Below are 27,258 nucleotides of genomic sequence, written 5' to 3'. Positions count from 1 at the left end.
AATACAGAAATGTGTCAAATTGATGTATATGCAAAGTTTATTTAGAATTGTTAACAACGAGACAACAACCAAAAAGACCCAGTGAAACACACCCATAACGTAACAGTAGAATAGAAAAGTGCACAATTTAGAGCATAAAAATAAAATCTGAGATGAATTATTTCATGCCTTCACCAAAAGAGGCAAAAAAAAAAAAAATAACTGGAAATTGCAAATGCAAATCTATGTTGCAAATGTTTTTTGGTTATAAGTTACAAAAGTCTGCTGAAGCTTTCCAGCTGAAGGTAGTAGCATGATAATACCTCAATAATAAACAAGGTAGTCGAAACAGCATGTCTCCAGTGTGATCAATTATTACAATGTGCATATCTGAAAATCAGATCTTACAAGTACTAACATTTATACAGGTTAAGGCAAGATATTTGCACAAATATGAGGCTTTGGGAACATGGTTTCAAATGATAGCATTCTCACATATATTTTCTTTCTTCATTTAAATTAAGTAGCAGTAAACAACAGCATGAAAAAAAAAAATATATATATATATATATATACACTCTCACTCACTCACTCACTCACTCACTCACACACTCACTCACTCACACACTCACTCACACACTCACTCACACACTCACTCACACACTCACACACTCACTCACACACTCACTCACACACTCACTCACACACTCACTCACTCACACACTCACACACTCACACACTCACACACTCACTCACACACTCACACACTCACACACTCACACACTCACACACTCACACACTCACACACTCACTCACACACTCACTCACACACTCACTCACACACTCACTCACACACTCACTCACACACTCACTCACACACTCACTCACACACTCACACACTCACACACTCACACACTCACACACACACAAACCCACATATATATATGCCACCAGTTTAAGTTAGGTAATTAAAATAACTACTTTAAAAGACAGCAAATAGTCAGTAAGCTAGTTCCTTGTGATTTGATCTAAAATGTGTCTTTTTACTGGTAATTTCATAAAATCAGAACCCATTAGAAGGAATCTTTTGGGTGGTTCACTGCTCAGCTGACGTAGGCTGGTCCAACTTCTTCAGGTCATTCAGGAAGTCGGTTGGAGTTAGAATGTGAGACGACCCTGCAGAAGAAAAAGATATTTGATATTGCAAACCAAAGAATCTGCATGGGAATTCAAATATGTAACATATAAGTGATGCATTGATATTAAATAACCAATACAAACAAATCAATAATTATTTATATGTTGTACAGATCTATATTATTTTGTATACTAAAAGTTATTCTATTCGAATGAGAACAAAAAATGACCAACTATGAATATTTATAGTACTTGGATAGACAGAACATTAAATCACAGTTTGAACTGTGTGTAGGACACAGTATGACATTTTAAACTTTGGCTAATGCGTAGATGGAAAAATGAAGTAATAAATGAACAATAATTCAGATTATTGACTAGCGCGTTCCTTTTAAATTGGTTCTAAATTACAGCAAAGTTTTAACTCATCTTGAATCAGTGGGAACGAGAGTCCACAATTAAATATTCACCATCTGACAAAAAATATTGGTAGATAATGATAAATAACCAAAATGGTTGATACAAAATATATCGTGCACCCCTTTATTATTCATTAATAAGAGTGTAAGCCATCTAGTCTCACCAATCAGAACCTCCCATTTGCCCTCGGTGGCACGGGTCACCTCATAAGCACAGCGCATCTCAGAGTGAGTCATGCCGCCAATCACAAAGATGATGAGGCGAGGGCCGCTGCGGTACTCTGTGGCAGACTTGTTCTTGTGCCAGTGTCCAAACCGTGCACTGCTGTGGTAGGATACAAGAGGACTGTAAGACCACACAGTCTACGTAATTAAATGACTCATTATGTACAACCCCAATTTTACAAGCCACACAAAAAAAACACATTAACAAGAGCAAGCAGCACAAAAAGAGAATAGCTGGATGCGTTCTTTAGTTCAAAGACAAATTGAAAGAGCACAACTCTGAATGCAAGTTCTTGATATGCATTAATTCAAGTTTCAAACTGCATTTAACTTGACGCAGAAAACCAGTGAAACACGACTACAGTTCAAGTAGGTACCCCCAAAAGAGGGTGGGGTTACTACATAAAGGGGGTTGTGTCAACTCCAAAAGGGGGAGTCACTTCCACTGACGGTTAGGGAAAGGTTTAGGTTAGGGTTCACTATATCTTTTCCAACGGTTTGGAGTTCCCACCCCTTTTTGGAGCTCTGCCTGCAGCTATATCCTTCTCCCACAGAAGGATATAGCTGTGCACATGGACCCAAAAAATAACACAGACAGACAACAGAACAGCCCTGTCTACCTCGAACAGTAGACCAGTGGTAGGCTTATGTTCAATGATATGAAAATAAAATATACAATATATGGGCTTCCACTTTTTGTAATAGTAAATGACTCCGTGACCACAATAACATAATGTCTCTGAATTGTCTGAATTATTTATTATATTATATTATATTATTTTTATTATTATATTATATGACTTTATTATTTGGAGCCTTTCTCAGCAAATATTTATATAATGTATGTGGTTAATTGGCATAGGAAATTAATTTGATTAAAAATATTAATTGATTGACAGCCCTACAGCAAATTAATTTCATATGTTCATCAATCATATTTTAATAGGTTATATAGAATATATAAAAAAAATCCAATCCTACCTAAATGCAGATTTTATTGGAATTAAAATATAATTATTTCACTGTCAATGAATAGTGAAATAGAGATAGTGTTCTATCTGTGTGGGGTCAATGTATTTCTGAAAAAATGTGTGAATGTAACATATTGGCTTCATCAAGCTAAATAGTTCTCTTGTTATGGGGAAAAAAATATAGTGATCAATTTTGCACACGCACGCACTCACGCGCACACACACATGCAAACACGTGCGCGCACACACACACACACACACACACACACACACACACACACAAAATTGCTTTTGCACAAACCAGAAGAATATTCGCTGTGAATAATGTGGTGTGGTGCAATGATTTTTGTGCATATTTTAAACATTTAGAAGAAAACAGGGTTGGCATGAAACAGTGTGACAGAGAAATGTAATGGGTTATCAACAATACTATTTTAAATTATAATGTGCCATTTATGAAGTCAAATTGAAACGGAATGTTACTACTATAATTCAATCATCTATTTATTAAAATTAAATGGAAAAAAACCCAGGGTTAAAATAATGCAGCGCTTTAGGATTGGATTTAGTAATTGCGTGCAAGGTTTAACTAACCACATATTACCAAGAATTAGCAACTAAAAAAACCTCAGAATGTGGGTGGGACATTCGCCATCAGAGGTTCCCCAATGTGACAAATGAATGAAATGGCAATGGAAATAAAAATTTCTCAGAAATCACACTTGTAAAACATGAAAGCAATCTAGGCCTATTTTTAAAACAACGTTCAAACGACAGCTGAATTATATTAATCTACAATATCACAAATGTCAATAGCAAAAGTCATTTCAGTTGATTATCCAGCCTAAAGGTATTTTGTTACTGAGATACAAAAGATGAATTATCGTGTGTAATTAATCTATTCTATCACTGGCTAGGTAATCCCTTTTTTAAACATAATCTGTCATGCTGTAAGAAGTGAAGGTACCTGACTGTCGTATCTGTGGTGGTGATGGGGGCGGGGTCAGACAGGAACGGCCACTGCTTTCTGTCACACTTGTCATCAATTATATTCTGCACAGCAGGGGGAATTTAAATGAGAATACTATTATTACAATCATCATTCTTGTATGACTATAAACCTAAAGAGCAGCATTTCCTGACCTCCATCACATCTTTAAGGATGGGGGTCCATCTGGAGAGCTGATATGTGGATTCTGTACGTTCTTTCCTATCAGGCAATGTCTTACCAGCATTAGCACCCTAAAAAAATAAGAACTTAATCAAACAGCCATCGTAGCCTATTTAAAATGTTTACTGTAAGAATGGAAACACAGTCAAAACTCTAGTTAAAATCATAAAAGAAAGTTTCCACATTGTTTTTTAATAAATGAACACAGGGAATATACTAATCTAACAATACATGCAATATTAATAAACAGCCATTTTTATATATATTGGAGTAAAAACATAAAAAGCAATCCCATGCAGAGACTTCTGTAAGCATGTTTGGAGTTGAGGAGTTATGCTGCAAACAAATAGTTAAATCAGAGCTTTGAAGTACTTCAATGACCTCTTTTGACTCTTGAACTCTAACACCATTTTTGCTATTGAAGATTCAAAATATATAAAGGTTCTTAAATATCACGCCATTTAAAAATCTTATTGCAAGACAAGGTGGGATCATGAAACAAATCTAATGACATGATCTTAAAATTAATATATTGTGGATATTCAATATATGACTCAGCACTTTTGTCAGTTCCATTCATGTTTAAATCAATTTAGCACCCCACCCCCATATCTATACTCTGATATCAAAGGCTATCCTCTTACCCCAGTGATGATGGGGACGCCCAGGTGCTGCAGGTTGGTGATGATGTTCCTGTCCTGCTGCACGTTGGCATGCTGGATGAGTTTCGTGAGATTCTCTTCACCAATGCCTGCGTGTACGGCAGAAGTCATGATTGAGACTTTACATTTGCTGAGTTTATTGTAAATATGCATATACAACATCAGTCTAATATGAAATCATAATCAAAGAGAGAGAGATATTACCCTTTTTCTTATGTAAAATGTAGAGCAGTATAATGCGGATTTTGTCAAAGGGTTGAATCTCAGTGTTAAGAAGCACAGGGACAATACTTTTCATGGCATCTTTGAGTGTCTCCCCCTCCGCGTCTGCCCCCATTGCCAAGTCCTACAGAGAGAATGTTAAAATCAGGTAAAATTATGTTTCAATAGTGATAGGATCCTTCTTCCATTCGATATCTATAGCAGTTATATTGCAACACTCTGTGACCCAGTCAAACGATATAGGATAATAAGTCAATTGATTAACAAAATGTTAATCACATGATTTTTGTGGTTAATCGTGTTTAATCACAGATTTTGAAAGTGCTGATATTTGACACTATATACTACATAATTATTTTCCTGTCAAAATGCATTGGTTTCTGGAAGTATATTTCCCCATTCATTTTTTCCATAGACTTTTCACAAAAGAGTTCTCAGCCATGAACCGAACCAACCAAGTCTGAGGTGAATCACAATATTACAAAAGTTGATTTGAAGCAAAAAATATTAGAAAATTGGACAAAGATAATGGTACAAGACTGTGCACTTACTATCTTTCACAACGGCACGAACTACAATACCATGAACCATTGCGAATGCCGTGATCAAATAATAAAATGATAGAAATATATAAAACTATTGATTTTAGGTTGTCAATTACAAGTACTGAAACAATATATTTTAAGTTTACTGATAAATATTATTATATGTACAAATAGATAAGTAGTTTGAGGGTGAAGAGACAGACTACATTTAGTCACTCACTGTGCGTCATGAGCACGCGGTTGCTCCGAGGCTTGGTTGGCCACGGTTCTCTGCTGTACCATGGGTAATATAATTGTTTACCATGAAAGCTGCAATCAAACATGATTTTTAAACAATGAAGTTGAAATAATGCAGACGGACAGCTTCAATAGAAGCATATACCATCGAAGAACAACCTCGGAACTCATGGTAGGTCTGTTTTTGAAGGTGTAGAAGTTATCGTTGAAAATCATAATCAACTTGTCTTTGGAAAAAAATTATGGGATTTTTACTTCCGGAACCAGACTGTTGCAATCTATTCAGACTGATTCGCTAATGGATCATTCAGACTTTTGAACCAATTTCTCTCACACTCTTTTACTCTAAACATGAGCAATATGTAGCTGATGAATTATTTTAGAGTAGAGCATAACTTTATTTCTCCTAATTTGTAAGTACTGCATGTGTATATTCACTATAAAACTTTCCATGATTCAGATTATATTAATTTCCATTAATTTTCCAGGACTGGAAAACACAATGATAAAATTTTACGACATTTTCAGGTTTTCCATGACTGTGGGAACCCTGGAAGACTATCAGATGGGTAACCAGAAACCATGCATTGAAACATATGTGGATCCATTTGTTTGCCTCCAGACTTTGAAACTTGTGACCATATATGTGGCACTTTTTAGCATTTCAACTAAAATGGAATTTAAAAACTAAATTTCAAAATGTTATTCAGTAATGATTTGGCCAAAAGAATGAAGTTACTAGAGATGAGATATTACATTTGATCCGCCTGCTTAAAATGTAACATATTTCTGCAAATTCCTCAAATCTTTCAGTTAGATATATAATGACATAAAAATAAAATTGTAAACATATTCACAACATTAATGGTATGTAAAAATTACAACGTTTGACTAATACAGCCAGAACTTCGCAGGTATCATATGGAGGCACATGTCAAAGTAGATATTTACATAACAAATACATAAAATAATAACTAAAGTTACTAGACATAGAAATGTAGATCCAACAAAATGAATGAGAGTTATGCATTAGCAGAGCACCAACTGTTACGTACATGGTATGAAAAGAGCTGCATCAGCCGCACTCATTTTGAGTCATTAACCAGCTGCTCATAACATCTCAAACACAGAGAGATGGACTAAGTGGACATTCTGAGCAGACAGTTAAAACCGTCCATCTGCTATACATAAAACAGGGGGATTTCTGTTTAGTAATGCACAATGTCCAGCAATGTGGTTGATACTTTCAAAGATTACGCAATGATTTCCTGTACATTATTTTACTGCAAAAGCTCAAAGTTCAGCCCACAAGCCGTTACATAATTTTACAATAAGAAGATTATCCATAGTAAGGACCCTCTGAAATGTATCCATAAAGTGTATCAACAGTCTATTAAAGATGTTTATCATAAGAACATATGCTTGATGTTTAAATATCGCCTCACAAAATGTATTACATAAACATATATCACTAACTCTACACACTAAATTCATAACATCATTTACTACTGCTTTTCAAATAATAATGACAAGGCAGAAAGTTATTAAGGTGCTCCAGGAGTTTTCTAATCTGCTTCAAAATGAGAAAGTGTCAAATCACTGACCTGCTCCACCTCACAGAGTTTGTCTAATGTATTCTTAAACTTCTTCATGCAAGCATCAGCCAGGTTCAGATGAGTGGAGTACTGTCAAGAACACAAACATTTCTGTCATCAGGATTCAAAATAAATGAAACGACATGAAAAAAGGGTGTTTGATTGGAAAACTCATACCAGGCTCAGTTCTTTCTGATATTGTGGCATCTTCTTCAGCATTTGTGAAAGATCTTTGATGTTGGCCTGATGGATGAAATATTAATGGCACTTTAGTATGAATGGTGAAGAAAATAGGACTTTAAGTCAAACTGACAATACTTTACAAATAGGTTGTGTTCCTTAACATTATGCATTAGGCATCATGAACTAACCATTATCAACATATTTTAACAGCATTTATTAATGTGTTTTTTTGTTTGTTTGTTTTTTCTAATTTTGACATATTCATTACACCAGTACAATAATACACCACAAAATTTATGTTAGATTATTGTTTAATCTAAAATATCTAAAGGTTCTCTCTTTAGAGAACAAGCATTCATGCCTTTATTGCTTTAAAAAAGTAATAAGACACCAGTTTGTACCCTATTAATGGAAAGTGGCTAAAGAACGCTGTGTGTACCTTGTCTGTGTTCATTCTCTTACTCTCACAGAAGGTGCGCAGGAGCTCCGTCACCTTCCTGAAACACAACGGAAGTTATCAGCACAAAAGCACATCAGGCAGGTGAAAGAAAGAGAATAACTGAGCTGCTCTTACTTGGTAACATCTGCGATGTGCATGTGCCGAAGCTGCACCCACAGCTCATCATCCTCATCCAGCAACACTTCCTTCTCTCTAGCCTCTCCAATCCCTGCCGTCTGGTACCTGTCAAAAATATTCAAAGAGTAACGGCAACAATAATATACAGTGCTTTGCTTGTACTTAAGATACTTTTGGACACTTAAGCCAGGGGCGTAGCACCAAATTTTGGGCCCTGGGTACAAACCATCTTGCTGGGCCCCCGTACCAAATATGTATGTATAGAAAACTGACTTCTAAGGGGCCCCCCCTGCCTCGGGCCCTTCGTACTCGGTACCCTTTACCCCCCCAGTCCGACGCCCCTGACTTAAGCCACACAAAATTATTAATTTCACCATGTTAGGTAACAAAATATCCTTCATTCATGTCCTTCAGACGTCATTATCACATTAACAATGTTCCTCAACATACTCAAATATTTTTTGCCAATTTTGAACAATCTATGCATTTTTTTTTATCAACAACAGACCTCATTTTTGCTCCAAAAGTGTGTTTGTGCTATATTTCTTTAAAATAAATGCTATTTTGCTAGATATAATGTTATAATGCAATAACATTTATACATTTTAGTGTGGCTTAAAGTCTAAATAATTTTTGGGGACACTGTATACCACTGGTCATTTTTAGCATGAACATGGCATGGAAATGTATCCTTCAGTTTGTAATGGAACTTGTAGGTGCCTATAGAAAAGCAAAGTATCATGCACCTGTAAATGTCTTGCTGGACGTCTAGAAGATCATAGACCATAGCCTGAAAGCTCAGCTCATGCAGGAGAGGAGAGATGGGGTCACATCCACGGTCCACAATCAGCAGCTGAGAGCGAGCTTTGTCCGTGCCCTGTCAGTCAAAATCACTAAAGCTATTCAACTGCAATTCAACCACGGGAATGTATCAGTGTGTTAGAGGAGTTTTAATGTCATACACTACATGCCAGACCACTTGCTGTATACGCTTGTCTAATTATCTTTCTGACCATCCTAAACCTGTAACTTTTACAGCCAATATCTTGTACATATATTTGTAAATGATCACTCTCCCTCAGAATTGTCTCCATTTTTAATGGACAATTGACACACTTGTCAATGGTGTATGAATGAAGATGTATATAAATGGATAGTTCACACAAAAATAAAAAATTTGCTCATAATTAACTAATAAAGTCTACGGTAACTCAGATAACCGCTTGGTTCAATTGTGGTGAGAAGAATATCATCTCAGAATGCTGATCTTAGATGTGGGTTGGCGATGTTTTGATGGCAAGAGGGGGACCTACAAAATATTAGGCAGGTGGTTTTAATGTTGTGGCTGATCGGTGTATATTCATAAGCCAGTCTCTCAGTAAAATGTCACATTCCCAAAAATGTAAAAATCTATTGTGGTTATGGTACACAAATGTTAGTTTTGATGGTTTAATACCAAGAATATGTTTTTTGTCATCCTTTTTACAACCTAAACAAGTTGGACAATCATTTATTAAATTGTGATGTAAACCATTTCAGGTTTCAATACCTAAAAAGTTATCAGCAACCTGACAAGTCCCTCCATTTTACTCGCCAAAACCAATTCTTAAATCGCATTTGGTGCTTAGCGAATGTAATTTTTAGATGCTGAAAATAACGTTCCAGTGAAATGCACAAAATAGACGTTTCTTTTTGTCATGTACTTTACGTGCTTTCAGTTTATTGAGGTAAAAAGCCAAACATCTTATGAAATCTAGACCGAAAAGCTGGCCTGTTTTTAACTGCATAGCACGCTGAAATCTCAGGAAGTAAAAGCAGGATCAAAGAGAAACAAATGTGAGGCTACAACTTTAAAATATGAGAAAAGAACAAAAGCAGCAAAGCACAAAGAAAGAACAAGTTTTGCATCCAACACCCACCTGACACTCAGAAATATCAGCTGAGAGACGAGCACAGGAAAAACAGAGAGAGAGAAAGAGTCTAGAAGACAGCATAAGAAATGGTACAGCAGTCAAGAAGTGTCACTTATAAAGATGACATGGAAAGTGTGAAGGCATTCATGTGAAAAGCTGTATCTGGTGTCAGATATTCAGTGCAATGATGTTTACTATATTAGGCTTTGTTCAGACTGAACCAAATGTATTTTTCTTTTTCAAAACTGATCTTTCAGACAGAATTCCATTTAGCATTTTGCAAGTTTGTTGACACTTCAGTAAATATCTTGTATGTCTAAATCAGTTAAATGTCAGTACGATGTCAATTCAGACAAAGTTGTAGTCACTATGTGATTTTGTATGACATTGTGTCCCAAAGGACTAAATACCACTTGAAATGCAATCTGAATCTGATATTCAGATTGAAACCCATTTGCAAAAATCTGATTTTTTTAATGGTTCCCACTTTACACAAACAGTGGACACATATCATCTCTGACTGACCAGATTTCAAACAAGACTGAGCCCAGTTTGCATGTGTCATTGCATCTGTGAGAAGCAATTATGCACAGTAGGATGGGTAGGCACTGCAAGTTGGATGCTATGTAGGGCATTTTGTCTAATGGCAGATTTAAAACATCAAAGGGGAACAAGCTTCAGTCCTGTAGTGTGCATTTTGTTTTAGAGACTCAGGAACACATCACAGTAAATATTCCTACACCTCACCTCTCCCATACTGGGATTGTCTGCCTTGTGTGCATTCAGACGGTCCATCACCATCTCTGCCAGGGTGAAATTCTCTTTTGGGCCCCTTAGAGAAACACATTTGGTTTGCTGTTAAAGTTCATGTACACTTCAATCTGTGTTCAAACAAATCAAATTACACCAGTTTTACTAGAATCTTAAAGGAAATAATAGTGAATGAAGTTGTGTTCCGTACTTGCGGTAGCGGATGGCTGGATACTCCTTCAGTGTGTCACAGAGTGTGGCGATCTGCTCAGCCATGGCCTCCATCATCCTGGTCCTTTCATCTAGAATAGTCTGAGCTGGGCTATAGAAAGTGTGAAAGGAGCTGGGGTTGTCCAAAGAAAACACCTGCGTTTGAGTAAAAACATCAAAATCGAGGGATCATTAAAGGGATTGTTCAGCCAAAAATAAAAATTCTGTCATCGTTTACTCAACTTCACCTTTTCTTTTTTATAGCAGAATGTCCAAGCTACTCTTTTCCATACAATGCAAGTGAATGATGAACACCATGGCCATCAAGGTTTGTGTATAATGACTTAAATTTCAGTTTGATCCTCACACAAAGCTATCACACAGCTTCGGAAGTCTTGGAAGTCATTGGTGCTTTTATTGTCCTTTTTGGAGCTTGACAGCCCCTGGTCACTAACCACTTTCATATTATAGCAAAGAGAATCTCAGACATTCCGCTAAACGTATCCTGTGATGTTCCACGGAAGAATGTCATCGAGAGTAAATCATGACAGAATTTTCATATTTGGGTGGACCATTTTCATATTTGGGTGGAAGTATGTAATGTCTTTAACACTAGTGGCAGATATTGCACTCTTCACCTTTAATGGAATTGCACTGAATGAGTGTGATTTGCACTTTTGTGACACTAAGTATGTGTACATGCACTTAAAAGGTTCTATTTCAGTCTAATTTATCATTTTTAATTGTCATGAAAATGCTTAGTTCTGACTTCATCCCAATCCAATACAACTAGGGTTGCAAACCTTATTTAAGGGAACATAATTGCATTCCTAATTAAATCCATACGGGATGCAGTTTGTCCCATATTTAAGCATCTCAAACCCAAACAGCCGAGAACATTTCCGTGTTTGTTTGCATTTGAGTCCTCCTCATATTCAATTGTCAATGATAGAAATTACAGATTATAATGAAGAGAAATGGATCTTCAATTATCATATACATAATAGTATAATAATTGTTTCCCGCCATAGGGATTTCTGTATAAGAACTATTACATGTCAATAAAACATTAGATCACAATTAAGCTGCACTATGTACGATTTTTTTGGTTACAATGAACAAAAAGTTTATTATTGAGTACATGAAAATACATGTTCAAAATCATGTCCTCGTCTTACCCCGATTCACTACAGTAAGCCTAAAATAATAATTTTTATTTTTAGGGAATTTGAGCTGTCGGGTCAGATTTGGCACGAAATCGCAGGCATATGTCATTCCTCCTTACGTGTTTACATCATATCCGTAAACTGAGAAAAAAGGTCCAGCTGCGTCGTGAGAAGCAGGAAGTGCGACAGCTGGTCAGTCAAATCAGTCGCGGTTTCAGGAGTCAGGACAGCAGCAAAGTGAAATTTTCTACTGTTGTTTACCTGCTATACTGATAATGAAAATAGCTCGTCATGACTCCGCTCTGCAGGTAATCTCCCAAGCCCTCACTCAAACTATGAGATTTATCAGTCAGAAAAGCAGTTCATTATCACAACTCACGGAAAATGTTTCTCTGCAAGTATCTTGCCGTTTTATGCTTCAACCGCTAGAGGGCCACAAGTTACATAGTGTAACTTTAAACATTAAAGTGCTTGTTCTGAAAGAGGAGATTTGCAGACACTTTTAATGCTGGAGTACAGTACAGGTTTAGTTATTGAGAGGAGCCTTTAGAGGCCACACACCTGAGATTCATATGGAATGAAAGCAACATTAATTTCCTTCAGAGATTTGATGAGCTTGGCAACCCTTGACCTCCCGAGCTCGGCAAAAAGCCCATCTGGACAAGCTGAAATAGAGTAAATACAGATGGACAGTTTATCAAGTGCATAAATAAAAACCACTGTAGCGTGCTGTATTATATATAGAGGTTGACCGATAGTTTTTGAAATCAATTTATAGCATCCAAAAACATTTCTTATTCTCATTCTATTAGTGTCCAAAATGAATAAAGTTCCACATACAGTTTTTTTGTTAAAACAAAATTCCAATTATAACCAGAAAAAATAAGATGTGGTGCATTATATGTTGGGCTTTTAAGTACAAATAAGCACAAAACACAGAGGACTCTTATTTTGAAAGTATGGAAAAACTATCTGCAAAGATTTTGCTGATAACCGATAGTTCCAAAAAAAGCAATCAGCACCGATTAATCGGTAAACCGATATATCGGTCTCCTTCTATTTATTTCATTTCAAAACCTTTTTATTCACATAACACCTGCGATCCAACTTTAAAAGAGGATAAAACCTTATAAGACAATGTTCTGGATTTTTTGTGGAATATGTTTGCACCATTATCTGATTTGCATACTTTATTTAGTAAACAGCGCAGATCCTATCAGATGATATTACACTATTGCGATACATTTTAGTGAATTCCCAGAAGCAAAAAACAAAACATCAAAAGCAAATAATATAATGAATTGTCTTACTGTCAGTGAAGAAGATATGTGCTGCTTTATATGTGAAGGCTGACTCTTTGAAATCACCAGTTAGGGACTGAATTGACTGTACAAAAATATAAACAAAAAGTTAGACAGGTAAAGTAAACATTGCTTTAAAGCTGAAGTGAGCTTTCTGCTTCACTAGCATCAACAAATTGCAGAAGTAATGATTGCTTTTAAACAAATTCCAGAAATGTCCCCCATGTTCTATTGGTCGATACAAACAGACTTTCCATCCACTCACGAATTTCAGCATATCACAAAAAATTGCAGGATAGAAACACCAAGATACAAAAAAATCTCCAAAATGTGTATGCTTGCTTGAGGTGGATACATTTTTTATTCAATAAGAAGAAATGCACATAAACTGATGATGAAAACACATATACCAATATTATTGTTTTTTCGCATAAATAATATTCGCAACTTGGATGAAAACCTAGAAAGTGTTGCTATGTCTGGGTGGTCTTCATGCTCAAAGAAAAAGAGCAATGTTTTGACAGTACCACAGAGCCACAGTGTTGGTTTACTTATAGTTGTCTCTGCATATCAAGCTTTGACTTAACATTGAAAAACTGGGGACCTGGGCAGCTCAGCGAGTATTGACGCTGACTACCACACCTGGAGTCGCAAGTTCGAATCCAGGGTGTGCTGAGTGACTCCAGCCAGGTCTCCTAAGCAACCAGATTGAACTGGTTGCTAGGGAGGGTAGAGACATATGGGGTAACCTCCTCGAGGTCTCTATAATGTTTTGTTCTCGCTCTCGGTGGGGCACGTGGTGAGTTGTGCGTGGATGCCGCAGAGAATAGCATGGGCCTTCACACGATGCGAGTATTGACATCTTCGATGCAGAGGCAAATGAGATTTGTCCTCCACCACCCGGATTTAGGCGAGTCACTACGCCACCATGAGGACTGAAGAGCGCATTGGGAATTGGGCATACCAAATTAAAGAGAAAAGGGGATGAAAAAACAGTTGAAAAAAAAACATTTCATTAACCTCTTCCAACCAACTTGGAAACGTGAGAGTTTCAAGGAAGAAATTCATAATAACATTCGGCATCATGTTAAAGCTTCATAAAGTTGCGCAATTGTGAGATGTGTGTGAGTAGAGCTTTTACCTTTGGCACAGGGGAGATGAGGTAAATGGCCTCCAGACTAGGTATCGGCTCCCTCCGCTTGTTAATGTCTTCCACAACTGTTAAGAAATACAGGAAAGTTCACATCTTGTTTTCATAATTCATAGTGGTACATGGGGAAACAACAGTAAAGCAAAAAGAACAGACACTTCAAACCAAATCATCATGAAACTCACTGAATGGTCAACGAGAAAGTATGAACTCACTTGTAACACCCTCCGCCATTATGTCTGACATTTTACAGCATGAAGACAGAATCCGCATACTCATGTGATCAACAATGAGCACCTACACAACCAAATTAAGTAAAGAGTCATTCAGGCAAATTATTTAAAATATATATACAAAATACTGCTAGACTGCAATCGACCACACACATATTACCTTCCATTCACCATCTTTCTTCACACTCTTGATGACACCATTGAGAATTTCTACAGAAACAGAAATTGGATAAAGAATTTAGCATGGTTCGAGAAAATCAACATCAGCTGTAGTATTTAATACATCACAAACATGATAGAGTAATATATTAATATTATTTAAAATGATTATTATTGAAGAGTTCTTGTAACATATAAAATATTTAGATTTATATAATTAATTGCAATAATATATAACAAATAATGCATAAAAAAATAACACAATTAACACATGCCTCCCGAGTCCTGACCTGTACGTAAAATCCATAAGGGAGGTAAGTATTTTCCATTTCAAGCTTGAAATACATCCGTTTTTAAGAGTCGTGTCAGAAGGAGGCAGTTGTGCGCACCTCAACAGACCTCACAAGCAGCGAAGCAATAGAATAAGAGCTGATACCACATAAGCTGTTAGTCAGTGGGTAAATATGTGAATCAGTAACATTATAGCCAGAAGGACTGATGGGTCTCATGAAAAAGATTTCGCCTCTCGTATTAGGAGTTCCGGGTTCTAATCCGCCCTAAAATAATGTATTAATTTAATGAATGAAAACTACATCTGTACATCAGTAGATGTATAGTTGCAAGAAAAAATATGTGAACCCTCGGGAATTAGCTGGTTTTCTGCATTAATTGGTCATAAAATGTTATCTCATCTTAAAGTTACAAGTACAGACAAACATTGTGCTTAAGCGAACAACACACAAACAATTATAATCTTTCATGCCTCATTTGAACACATCTCATTAAACATTCACAGTGCTGTGGAAAAAGTAATTGAACCCTTGGATTTAATAACTGGTCGATCTTCCTTTGGCAGCAATAACCTCAAACAAACATTTCCAGTAGCTGCAGATTAGACCCGCAAAACGTTCAGAAGGAATTTGACAATTTTTCCTTACAAAACTGCTTCAGCTCAGCCATATCCTTAGGACAGACATGGGCAATTTACGATCCGCGGGGCGAATCCGGCCATCCGCATGGTAATCTGGCCCGTGGCTCATTTAAACTAAAAGCATTTTTTTTCATTGGATATCTCAGTTATTTCGCATTGGGACCTAATGCACCTCCACAAGCATTTAACATGCTCAGGGTTGCAAACCCTATGAACACAACTGTTTCTGGGCTAAAAAGATACAAGATCTAAATCAATGTGGAACATTGTTTTTCAAAAGGAGTAGCTACAATGTGGCCCCCTATGCACTACTTAAAGCCTCGATGTGGCCCCTGTACCAAAATAATTGCCCACCTCTGCCTTAGTATGTCTGGTGTAAATGGCTCTCTTGATGTCATTCCACAGCATCTCTATTGGGTTGTGGTCTGGCTCTGACTGGGCAACTTCAAAAGGTGGAAATTTCTTCTTCTTTTTTTTAAGCCATTCTATAGTTGATTTACTTCAATGTTTAAGGTCATTGTCCTCCTGCATCACCCAACTTTTACTAAGCTTCAGCTGGCACACAGCCACCCTGATATTATCCTGCAGGATATCTTGATAAACTTGGGAATTCATTTTTCCCTCAATGATGGCAAGCAATCCAGACGCGAAGCAGCAAAGCAGCCCCAAATCATGATGCTCCCTCCAACGTAGGGATGATATTTTCATGTTGGTATGCGGTGAACATTTTATGCCATATGTAGTGTTGCGTGTTTTTCCCAAACAATTCAACCTTAGTTTCATCAGTACATAAAGCCTTTTTTCCAGTAGCATTGAGGAGTGTCAAGCTGGTCTTTGGCAAATTTCAGGAGCTCAGCAATGTTTTTGTTGGAAAGCAGAGGCTTCCTTCGTGGTGTCCTGCCATGGACAAAATGCCTGTTTAATGTTTTTCATATAATAGACCCATGAACATGTTAACCACTATCAATGATTCCTTCAAGTATTTAGCTGTCACTCTAGGGTTCTAGGGTCCATTTATAGACAATTTGTCTAACTGTAGACAGATGACTATGTAAGCTCTCCAAGATAATTTTGTAACCCTTTCCAGTTTCATGCAAAACAACAATTCTTGTTTGTAGGTCTTCCGAGATCTCTTATTGCTAAACATGATCCACATCAGTAGATGTTGGAGTGCTTTTTATAAGTCAAAGTAGCTCTAGCTAGGGCTGGGGCGGTATGGATTTTTTCTAACCGCGGTTGAAAAGCAAGATATTCCCGCGGTATAGCGGTAAACCGCATTAAATACATTACATTGGATCAGAGACCTTAAAACAGTCAGCGCCGCGGATGCGGTTTTGAAAATTTATCAAAAAACGTTGGTGCGGACAGATGAGTTTTGTGATGCGGTTGCGGATTAAATAATAATAGCCCATCCGCGCATCTCTAATACAAATGGAATGTTATTATGTGTCATGGAACATTGCGCTCCCCAACTCGCGAAAGGTCGGATTTGCTCCATATTTTGATACGTTTTGTTTAGAAAACCTTGAATCCATGTAGGCTAATATCATTAGACATAATCCATATCATTAGAATCAATGAATCCATGTCATTAGACACAACGAATCCATGTCATTAGACACAACGTGCACACATGTGCAGGCCAATGTTTTTTTTGTTTTTGTTTTTTTGCGGTGACGACGGTGACAAGCTCAGACCCGCGGTTGGAGTCACGTGACCGCAGTATTGCGGTAATGCGGTAACCGTCCCAGCCCTAGCTCTAACCCACACCTCCAATCAGGTTTCATTATTTGGATGCCAAGTTTGCCAACTCCTGACTCTAAATGGCTTTTCATCATTAGCCAAGTGGTTCACATACTTTTTCAACCAACACTGTGAATGTACATATTGATGCATTCAATATGTACAATAAGCACAATACAATAATTTGTGTTGCCTGTGTTATTAGTTCAAATAGATTGTGTTTGTTCATTATTGTAACTAAGATAACGATCAAACCATATTTTAAGACAAATTTATACACATATGCTTACAAATAGTTTTGCGATTTAACTGGAAAGGAGTGCGGGCTGCAGAACAGCGGAGAGAGTAGAGTGCGCCTTCGGATGCACAAGAGAAAATCGCCACTGATAACAGCCGGAACAAGAATTCATTATAAAATTAAAAATAACAAACTCCATCGCTGGATCACCACTTATAGCATACACGAACAAAATGGAAACTCCTGCTCAAGAACTGGAGGTGTTTCTTCTGCATTTGACACTTACCTGATGAAAGCTTTTTCAAAAAGTGGTGGGGACGTGTTCCACCCGTAAATTAAATTTTTGTCATCTGCCACAATAATTCAATATATTTCAATTGATTACCTGAATTATTATGTATCATTTATATTGAATTATCTTTATTTGGAGGTCTTTCTCAGCAAATAATGATATATGCGATTAATTAATCGGCATGTCAAGTTATTCATTCGATTAAATATTTAAATCTATTGATCTGTAAAGCGGTCATTGCTGCATGTGGAGGATTTTTTTGATGAGAAATCTTTGAAGTAGTTTAAGAAGTTCTGAAAAAAAAATTTTTCAAATTGTAATAGTAATTTGTCACATTAATAATGTCCTTAATATACATTGTGATCAGTTGAATGCCACTTTGGTGAATAAAAGTACCAATTTCTTTCTATAAGAGCAAAATCTGTACATTATTCCAAACATTTGGCCACCACTGTATATGCATATATGTATGTATGAGATACTGCAAGATGGCGCCACAGACGGTGATTCTCGCGAAATTAGACATATGAGGTGTCATGAAACATTTTGATGATAAAAGTAAATGCTATCAAAATAAGAAGGATACAGTTATAAACATCTCTTCATTTACTATTTTGCACATGATTTCAAATGACATCATAAATACCAATTTTGTTGTTTTTTCCACATTTAAGGGGAAATTTTTCATTACCGCAACGTGTCCATGACTGGATTTGTGTTCTTTGAGATGGAAATATTTATAATTAAAAAATATAAAAAATAAAAAGCTTCAGTGCAGGTTATACTATAAACATTTACAGTAAAGAAACGTGGTATTTGTTGATCATTGGTAAATGTAGTGACAATAATAAGGAATATAAATGTGTCCAAGACCAATTTTCTCATCCTCCGCAACAATTTTCAATCATTGTTAAGTCCTCAAGGAACTAACATTTTCAAGAAATTTAGTTGGAAAGGACCTAATTGACTGTGACACTCAAGATGGCTACCAGGTAAGCAGTTCTTATTTTTTCACTCCAAATAAAAGTTAAAATTTTGTTGGTCATAGTACCTACACAACTTTTTAGTTCTCATTACTGAAACATGAGTTTGTGAAGTTTTAAAAAATGTTGCTGTTTTAATTTTTTGATTACTATATACCCCATTATGGTCTAAATATAAAAAGAGAGAGAAAGTTTAGCTAACCCTCATTTAGCTTCCACAGTTAGCAAGAATGTTTAAGGTCAGCTCATCCTCCATAACACCATTATCATTCACCGCAACAATTGAAAGCCTGTTGCGGTGGAGATACTCAATGTTTCGGTAATGAGAAACAGACTTATGAAGGAGGGACATGCACTATAACTCTTGCTCATTTCAATATAACTTGATATTTGCCTTAAACACCTCTTGAACAAATTGCGTAAACCTTGCAGAAATGTCACCTCCTCTGCTAGACATTTCTGCATTTTACCTGACATATGGGCAAAACATAAAAAATGCTCATGAATGAGTTACAGTTGGGGGAAAACGTGATTGGTACAAAGTAGAGATGCACCGATTGCAATTTTCTTGGCCGATTTTGATTTCCGATTTTTTGCAAGTGTGACCTGCCGATACCGATTTTTTTCCGATTTTCTTTCCAAGAACTATTATTGACCACATATACAAACAAAATCTACCTTGCTTCAATGCTAAATTTTATTTTCATAATAAAATAAATTATTAAACATTACAATTTCCCCCAAATTGCACTAAGTTACAGGATCTTCTCTCACTTAAACAACTCTCAAAATAAAGTGCTCTGTGACTAGAAAGAGGTAGAAATAACAATTAACTGCAAATGAGTTGCTTTATATAACAGATGTCATTTTCCACTATTTTTATAAATGGACCTTTTTCTCTTTATTACTCGTCTAACAAAACAATTCCAAAGATCTGAAAAACTGAAGTGTCCAATACGCTCAACTTACGTTAGATGTACAAATATCAGTTGTAAAACAGAGCACTGCTTCAGGAATGGCTTGCATACCTGTCAATACTCCCGTTTTTCCCGGGAGTCTCCCGTTTTGTTATTTCTCCCAAAAAAACTCCCGTAATTTGTATGGCCCAAACCACGTTATATGAATAATCACATCAATATATTATTCCAAGGTGGTCCAGTTGCCATGACCACAATCTGGCAACCTACAACCCATTTGCACTGTTGATATCTGCGCAGGCAGTAGACGCGGGATGTTAAATCAAACATCACTGGTAGATGGGAGGAGAAGAATCAGCTGGTGCTCCGGTGAAAAAACAAAATATACATGTAAATTTAACAACAGCTGGATGGAAGAACTGCGCCGCTGGCAACAAAACGGACCAGCTTGGAATCGGTAAGACGTGAGGCTGACCAGCCGGTTACCGGTCCGGGCCGAGCATGCGGAAAATCGGCTAATTCCGGTCCCTGGCCGGTCGATCGGTGCATCTCTAGTACAAAGCAGTCATTCCAGTTGTTTGTTTTAGTTGTTTGACCAACTCATAAATCGAGTTGCTGATATTCAAGTTCTTCACATGAAATTATTCTCAGAAAAAGGTTGTGTGGTTGAATGTCAGGATCAAAGTGTTTTAGCTAAACTAAAATCTTTTTACAAGAGCACATGATGCTGTTACATTTAAATGTTTCTCAGGACCACATGATAATATGTTACATTGAAAAAGTTCTCATGAACACCTGATTATATGTTATACTAGAATGATAATATTTATACTAATGGTTGTATATTTGTTAGTACTACAGTGTAGGCTACATGACATGATTCTTTATGAGCATAACATTGTAACTTATATACACAACACTTGTTAACACAAGGCATGGTACTGTGATGATTACGATAAATGAGAAAATGAAACTGTTCATGAAATAAATATTATTTAAAAAATTGTATGCGTTTTAAATATGTAAAATAGGGTTAGGCATCAAACCCCTTTGTTAACAGTTAATGTGTGAGCTAAATCTCATTTCGAAACATTGATTCTCATTACCGAAATGGCATTTTCATTACACGTAACATGTATCTTTTTTACAAATTAAGTAATAATTAGATAATCATATTTTGTTTTAAAATGTATATACATATTACACAACACTACTTATTTAAGGTCTGCTACATAACAAATGTGTATGTTATCTTTTAGTAAAACAATTAAATAAAAGAAATTGTAAATCATCATGTATGTTTCGGTAATGAGAGAAAATAAGGAAATTACAAAAAATTATAAATATGAAAAAGTAATCTCTCCAGAGTTTTACATAGCTTTGAGCACGAGTAATAAGAGTCTACTTTAACATTAGCCAAAAATACACATTTTTAACCATATATTTAATGTAATGTCATGTTGCAGTAATGATAATTTTTTATGGACTTCATCTAAAAATGTAAATAATTATATAGGAAATATTTTTTTAAATCTTGTAAAAATAATGGTTATAGTAAGTTCAGACCTTAATCTTATATGTGCAAAAAGAAAATTGGCTTTAAGGGCATTTTAAAAATTCTGATGCTGGACACCTTCTAAATCTGGATTTCGTGAGAATCACCCGCTCTGCATCGGTGTGTGTGTGTGTGTGAGACCGTTGTTTGGTTTTGTGTTTTAACTCTGTTTTTTGCAACTGTACCTGGAGCTCCTTCACCAGAGATGAGCTCGTGAACATCAGGGGAACAACACCAGATGACTTATTTCCTAAATTTCTTCTCCCTACATTGGAAATTTTGGACATTCTGGTCACAGGTTCGCTCACCTTTGCTCACGCAGTGGAACGTCGAAGGAGAGGGAAACGGGCTGGTGTGCTTGTGCGTCTTCGCCAGCGAGGATTACACACACCGTTGCTGGGGATATTTCTCTCTAACGTGCGTTCACTGCCCAACAAACTGGAGGAATTACAACTGCTGTTGGGGAAAAACAGGGACTTTTCTTCATCTAACTTTTAACTGCTTCACGGAGACGTGGCTTTGTGGATTAATACCAGACTCTGCGCTGCAGCTGGCAGGCTTCCAAATTTACAGAGCGGACAGAGACACACAACTTTCCGGCAAAACTAATGGTGGAGGAATCTGTTTTTACATCAACAGTAGTTGGTGCAACGATGTGACAGTGATCCAGCAGCACTGTTCTCCTGACCTGGAATCTTTCATCATAAACTGTAAGCCTTTTTATTCACCCCGTGAGTTTACTTCATTCATTCTGGTCGGTGTTTACATCTCGCAGCGGGCCAACGTGCAGGTCGCACAGCGCATGCTCGCCGACCAGATACTGTGGAGCGGTTATTGTCCTTGGTGACTTTAACAAAGGAAACCTCACTCATGAACTCCCTAAATTCAGACAGTTTATTAAATGCCCAACCAGAGAGGAGAACATTCTGGATCACTGTTTCACCACAGTCAGGAATGCTCATCATGCCGTCCCCCATGCTGCACTGGGACACTCTGACCACGTCATGGTCCACCTGATTCCTGCGTACAGGCAGAAAATAAAGCTCTGCAAACCTGTAGTGAGGACATCAAAGTGGACCAGTGAGGCGGTGGAGGATCTCTAGACGTGTTTTGACTCTACTGACTGGGACGTGTTCAGGACTGCTACAAACAGTCTGGATAAGTACACAGAGGCTGTGACGTCATATATCAGCTTCTGTGAGGACTGCTGTGTACAATCACGCACCAGGGTGAGTTACAACAATGACAAACCGTGGTTTACAGCCAAACTCTGACTTTAACAAAGGAAACCTCACTCATGAACTCCCTAAATTCAGACAGTTTATTAAATGCCCAACCAGAGAGGAGAACATTCTGGATCACTGTTTCACCACAGTCAGGAATGTCACTTTATAACTGTCTGCTACCTCAATAACTGCTATGTGCATAGAACACTATCTCATAGTATGTTATGTTTACATTTTTAGAAACTGTCATCTTTTTGCACTACTGAGTACTGGTCGGCGCTGCACTGTCTACTGTCCTGTTCATTGTCAGTAATTTGTTGTACTGTCCTGTACTTTTTGCACATGTTTGCACGTGCACTTTATATAGGTATATATAGGTAGTTTATATAGGTATTTTATTTCGTTGTGTAGTCTCATGTGGTCCTATGTTGGTCCTTTGTTGTTTTTATGTAGCACCATGGTCCTGGAGGAACGTTGTCTCGTTTTGCTGTGTACTGTACTAACTGTATATGGTTGAAACGATAATAAAAACCACTTGACTTGACTTGACTTGAAACTCAGAAGGTTAAGGTTTGATAAGGAAGAGGCCTTCAGGAGTAGGGACAAAGACGTACAAGTTTAGCAAGGCGGTGAAAGAGGCTAAACGATAGTACTCTGAGAAGCTCCAACACCAGCTCTCAGCCAACGACTCTGCGTCTGTCTGGAAAGGGCTCAGGCAGATCACCAACTACAAGCCTAAAGCCCCCCAGGCCATCAACGACCGACGCCTAGCCAACGACCTGAACGAGTTCTACTGCCGCTTTGAAAGACAAAGGGAACAGTCCTGTAACCATTCCCCACAACACCTCCCAACAAATGGACAGTCCTGAAACCATCTCCCACGACACCTTACAACAGTTCCAGATACAGTGCATCACCACCACCTCCCCCACCTCAGCAGGGGCCTGGGCACCCCCACCAATGCCCACCTTAAAGGTACCCCCGTCCACCCACCTCAGTGACGACTCTTTCCATCCATGAGAGGGATGTCAACAAACTCTTCAGGAGACAGAACCCCAGGAAAGCTGCTGGACCAGATGCTGTCTCCCCATCTAGCTTGAAGCACTGCGCTGATCAGCTGTCTCCAGTGTTCAGAGATATTTTCAACACCTCACTGGAGACATGCCACATGCCAGCCTGCTTCAAGTCCTCAACTATCATCCCTGTTCCCAAGAAGTCAAGGACCACAGGACTTAACGGATTCAGACCCGTCACCCTGACCTCTGTGGTTAAGTCCTTTGATCGCCTTGTGCTTTCACACCTCAAAGACATCACTGACCCCCTCCTGGACCCCCTGCAGTTTGCATTCAGAGCCAACAGGTCTGTAGACGATGCAGTCAACTTGGCCCTCCACTACATCCTCCAGCACCTGGACTCCGCAGGAACCTACACCAGGATCCTGTTTGTGGATTTCTGCCCAGGAGAAGCTCTCCCAGCTAAGTGTGCCTGACTCCACCTGCAGGTGGATCACTGACTTCCAGTCTGACAGGAAGCAGCATGTGAAGCTGGGGAAACACGTCTCCGACTCACAGACCATTAGCACTTCTACACAGCCATCACGAGTCCATCCTCACATCCTCCATCACTATCTGGTATGCTGCTACTACTGCTAAGGACAAGGGCAGACTGCGGCGTGTCATCCGGTCTGCAGAGAAGGTGATTGGCTGCAATCTGCCGCTGCTCCAGGACCTGTACGCCTCCAGGACCCTGAAGCGTGCTGGAAATATTGTGGCTGATCTCTCCCACCCCGGCCACAATCTCTTTGAGACACTCACCACTGGCAGAAGGCTGAGGTCCATCAGGACAAAAACCTCATGCCACAAGAACAGTTTCTTCCCATCCGCCACTAGCCTTATCAACAAGGCCCGGTACCCACCCTGACACTCTCCACACTCCACCTCTGGCTCTACAAGCCACTGTACTTACTCTGCTGTACTGCTCTCTTTTATTTTTATTCTTACTTTTAATATATACTGTGTGGATATATTTATATTGCTTATATTTTAATACTTGTTTCTCTTAACTTTCTTATATTTAGAGAATGTGTGACACGCGCCTACACCACCAAAACATATTCCTTGTATGCGTAAATAATGTACTTGGCAATAAAGCTTTTTCTGATTCTGTATGTATACACACACACATACATACAAAAGAAATTGAAACAGCTTAAATGCATTAAACTGTGGCAAGTTCTCCACAATGCTTGGAACAACCTATCTGCCAACAACTTTAATAAACTGTTTTAAATGCATAGGGTGATAATATTGATTTATTTATAAGTATACTGCACTTTGTATGTATTTAATTGGCAAATAAATAAGTATTCATGGTATTATTTCTGAAAGCATCCTCACTATACAACATTTTTCACAACTACCTAAAACAGTTTGTCTGTTTCTTTTAAATTTGCTTCAGAAAGAATGACTGTGAAATACCAGAATAAGAAATGACTGGCTTGTTGCTCTTTACTGACTTGAACAAATATTATAGATTATCATTGTAAAAATAAATAAATGATTAAATAGGTGATTGACACTAAAACCGTGTTTATTTTCATTTGAGAGCCTGTAAACAGTGAAGATTATTTCTTATCCAAATGCAATTACTGTTAATTATCACATTTGGATGAATTAAAAATGAAAGAGCAACACATATATTGGAAAAGCAGCCAATCATGACACAATAGTAATAATACCACATTAGAAATATGTGTGTTATGATGCCGTTGTCTCAAAAGTTTAAGACATTAAAGAAAATTAAGACATTTCCTATAAGAAAATTCATGCAGTATAAAAATATAAGACAACCCTCTCGATTTAAATAGATGGCATTTCTGAAGAGTAAACGTGTTTTGAAGTTGCAGTGAATGAGAGTTAAAGTGTTAGTATAAAGAGTTGAGCAGCTTCATACGGAAGTTTCCAGCATGACATATCGAGCACTCACTGTCCACCTGTTGCCATCTTATAGATGCACTTCCAGCTATCATTATCAACTTATATGCTCCTAACATTTAAATATATCTACAGTAAAAATATTAAAGGTCATATTTGGAGATTAAATGTCACTTACTGTCATTTACGACCGCTTTTAGTCCACTCGGGGCCATCTTGACACTTCCCTGTTGACAGATTTCCAGCAGGGCTGTGAAGGCAGAGATAATGGCATCTCCTCACACCCTGATGGACAAAACCCCGGAAAGGAAAAAACAAAACAAAATAAAAGTTGCCTATATAAAATAAAGTCTTAATTATGTCCCAAGTTAAATAACAACAAAGCATTGTAATAGATAATAGAAACTATGTTTTCTATAAAAGATTGTATGGTATTTTTTATTTAAAAAAAAAACAACTATAACTGCTATAGTTAAAATTCAAAAGTAGATTTATTTTCTCCCCACAACTGAATATTTTTCATGAATCCACAACATTTCAACAAAATACCTTAAAGGGACAGTTCAATTCTCTCATCATTTACTCACCCTCATGCCATCCCAGATGTGTACGACTTTCTTCTGCTAAACAAAAAAGTACATAAATGCACAATAAAATAATCCATAAAACTCCAGTGGTAAATCTATATATTCAGAAGTGATCTGATCTGTGGTGTGTGTGTGTGTGTGTGTGTGTGTGTGTGTGTGTGTGTGTGTGTGTGTGTGTGTGTGTGTGTGTGTGTGTGTGTGTGTGTGTGTGTGTGTGTGTGTGTGTGAAAAACAGATCAATATTGAAGTCAAAATTGTCCTCCTGCCCAGTAGGTGGCAATATGCACAAAGAATGTGAATCACCAAAAATAAAAGAAGAAGAATGTAAAAATTAAAGTGGCAATTTAATGTAAAAAAAAAAAAAAATAAATAAAATAACTTAAATCTTTTTTGTCTTCTCGCCCACACCTATATCTGTTCAACTAAGATGGAACAAAAAGTTTCAGTTTTAGTTTAGGATGAAGGTGCAAACATTAGTATTAGAGTTATTATCTTTAAACGTGACCCGAATGGGTGTTAAATACAGTGCTTGCAAACCATCTGTTAAGATCTATGTGTAATCTAATTATTATAAATATTTATAAAGATCTATTCAAGAGGTTTCTTTCCCAGCATGGAATGCAACACTATATTTATACATATTTTTCTAAACTGGTTAACTAACTTGTGATTTTTCCTCTAAAATAATGTTGCAGATTCTCTTACAGTCTTGAAAATCTATTAATTTGTGTGGTTGTAAACTAATGGTTTAAGGGATGAGATTCTAATACAAATTGTGCATGAATTTCATGCCATAAAAGATTTGCAATAAAGTGGCAAAGAAACTTCTAAAGAGCACTTTCTTATGCTGTGACCATTATGCATTTGGTTACATTATGCATGTAACTGAAGGCTGCTCAATGGGATTGTCCTTATAGCTTCTGTACCGCAGCATGCTTAAAAAAGTGTCTGCTGAAACAGACAGCAGTCTACATCTAGTGTTGTTTGAACAGCTTTTATATCATTATGATCACATTGTTAAGATCATCCACAAAGAGTCTCTGTAAGG

The 27,258-nt window shown here is 37.3% G+C and overlaps 1 protein-coding gene across 1 annotated transcript; it reads right to left on the bottom strand.

Moving 5' to 3' along the window:
- stxbp2 (syntaxin binding protein 2) lies at positions 1–25,884 on the bottom strand. The gene is made up of 19 exons (XM_052139110.1): positions 25,802–25,884; positions 14,807–14,856; positions 14,629–14,710; positions 14,405–14,481; positions 13,273–13,348; positions 12,524–12,627; positions 10,798–10,952; positions 10,584–10,668; positions 8,670–8,800; positions 7,921–8,028; positions 7,786–7,843; positions 7,341–7,406; positions 7,173–7,253; positions 4,769–4,910; positions 4,547–4,653; positions 3,875–3,973; positions 3,699–3,784; positions 1,700–1,860; positions 1–1,155 (listed from the first exon to the last, which is right to left on the bottom strand). Exons 1-19 carry the CDS (start codon positions 25,836–25,838, stop codon positions 1,076–1,078), a joined length of 1,785 nt encoding a protein of 594 aa, XP_051995070.1. The 5' UTR covers positions 25,839–25,884; the 3' UTR covers positions 1–1,075.
- Positions 25,885–27,258: the final 1,374 nt, after the last annotated feature.

Source organism: Xyrauchen texanus, chromosome 12 (genome assembly GCF_025860055.1).
Source record: "Xyrauchen texanus isolate HMW12.3.18 chromosome 12, RBS_HiC_50CHRs, whole genome shotgun sequence".
NCBI classification, from domain to species: domain Eukaryota; kingdom Metazoa; phylum Chordata; class Actinopteri; order Cypriniformes; family Catostomidae; genus Xyrauchen; species Xyrauchen texanus.
This window is presented reverse-complemented; position numbering and strand designations above follow the sequence as displayed.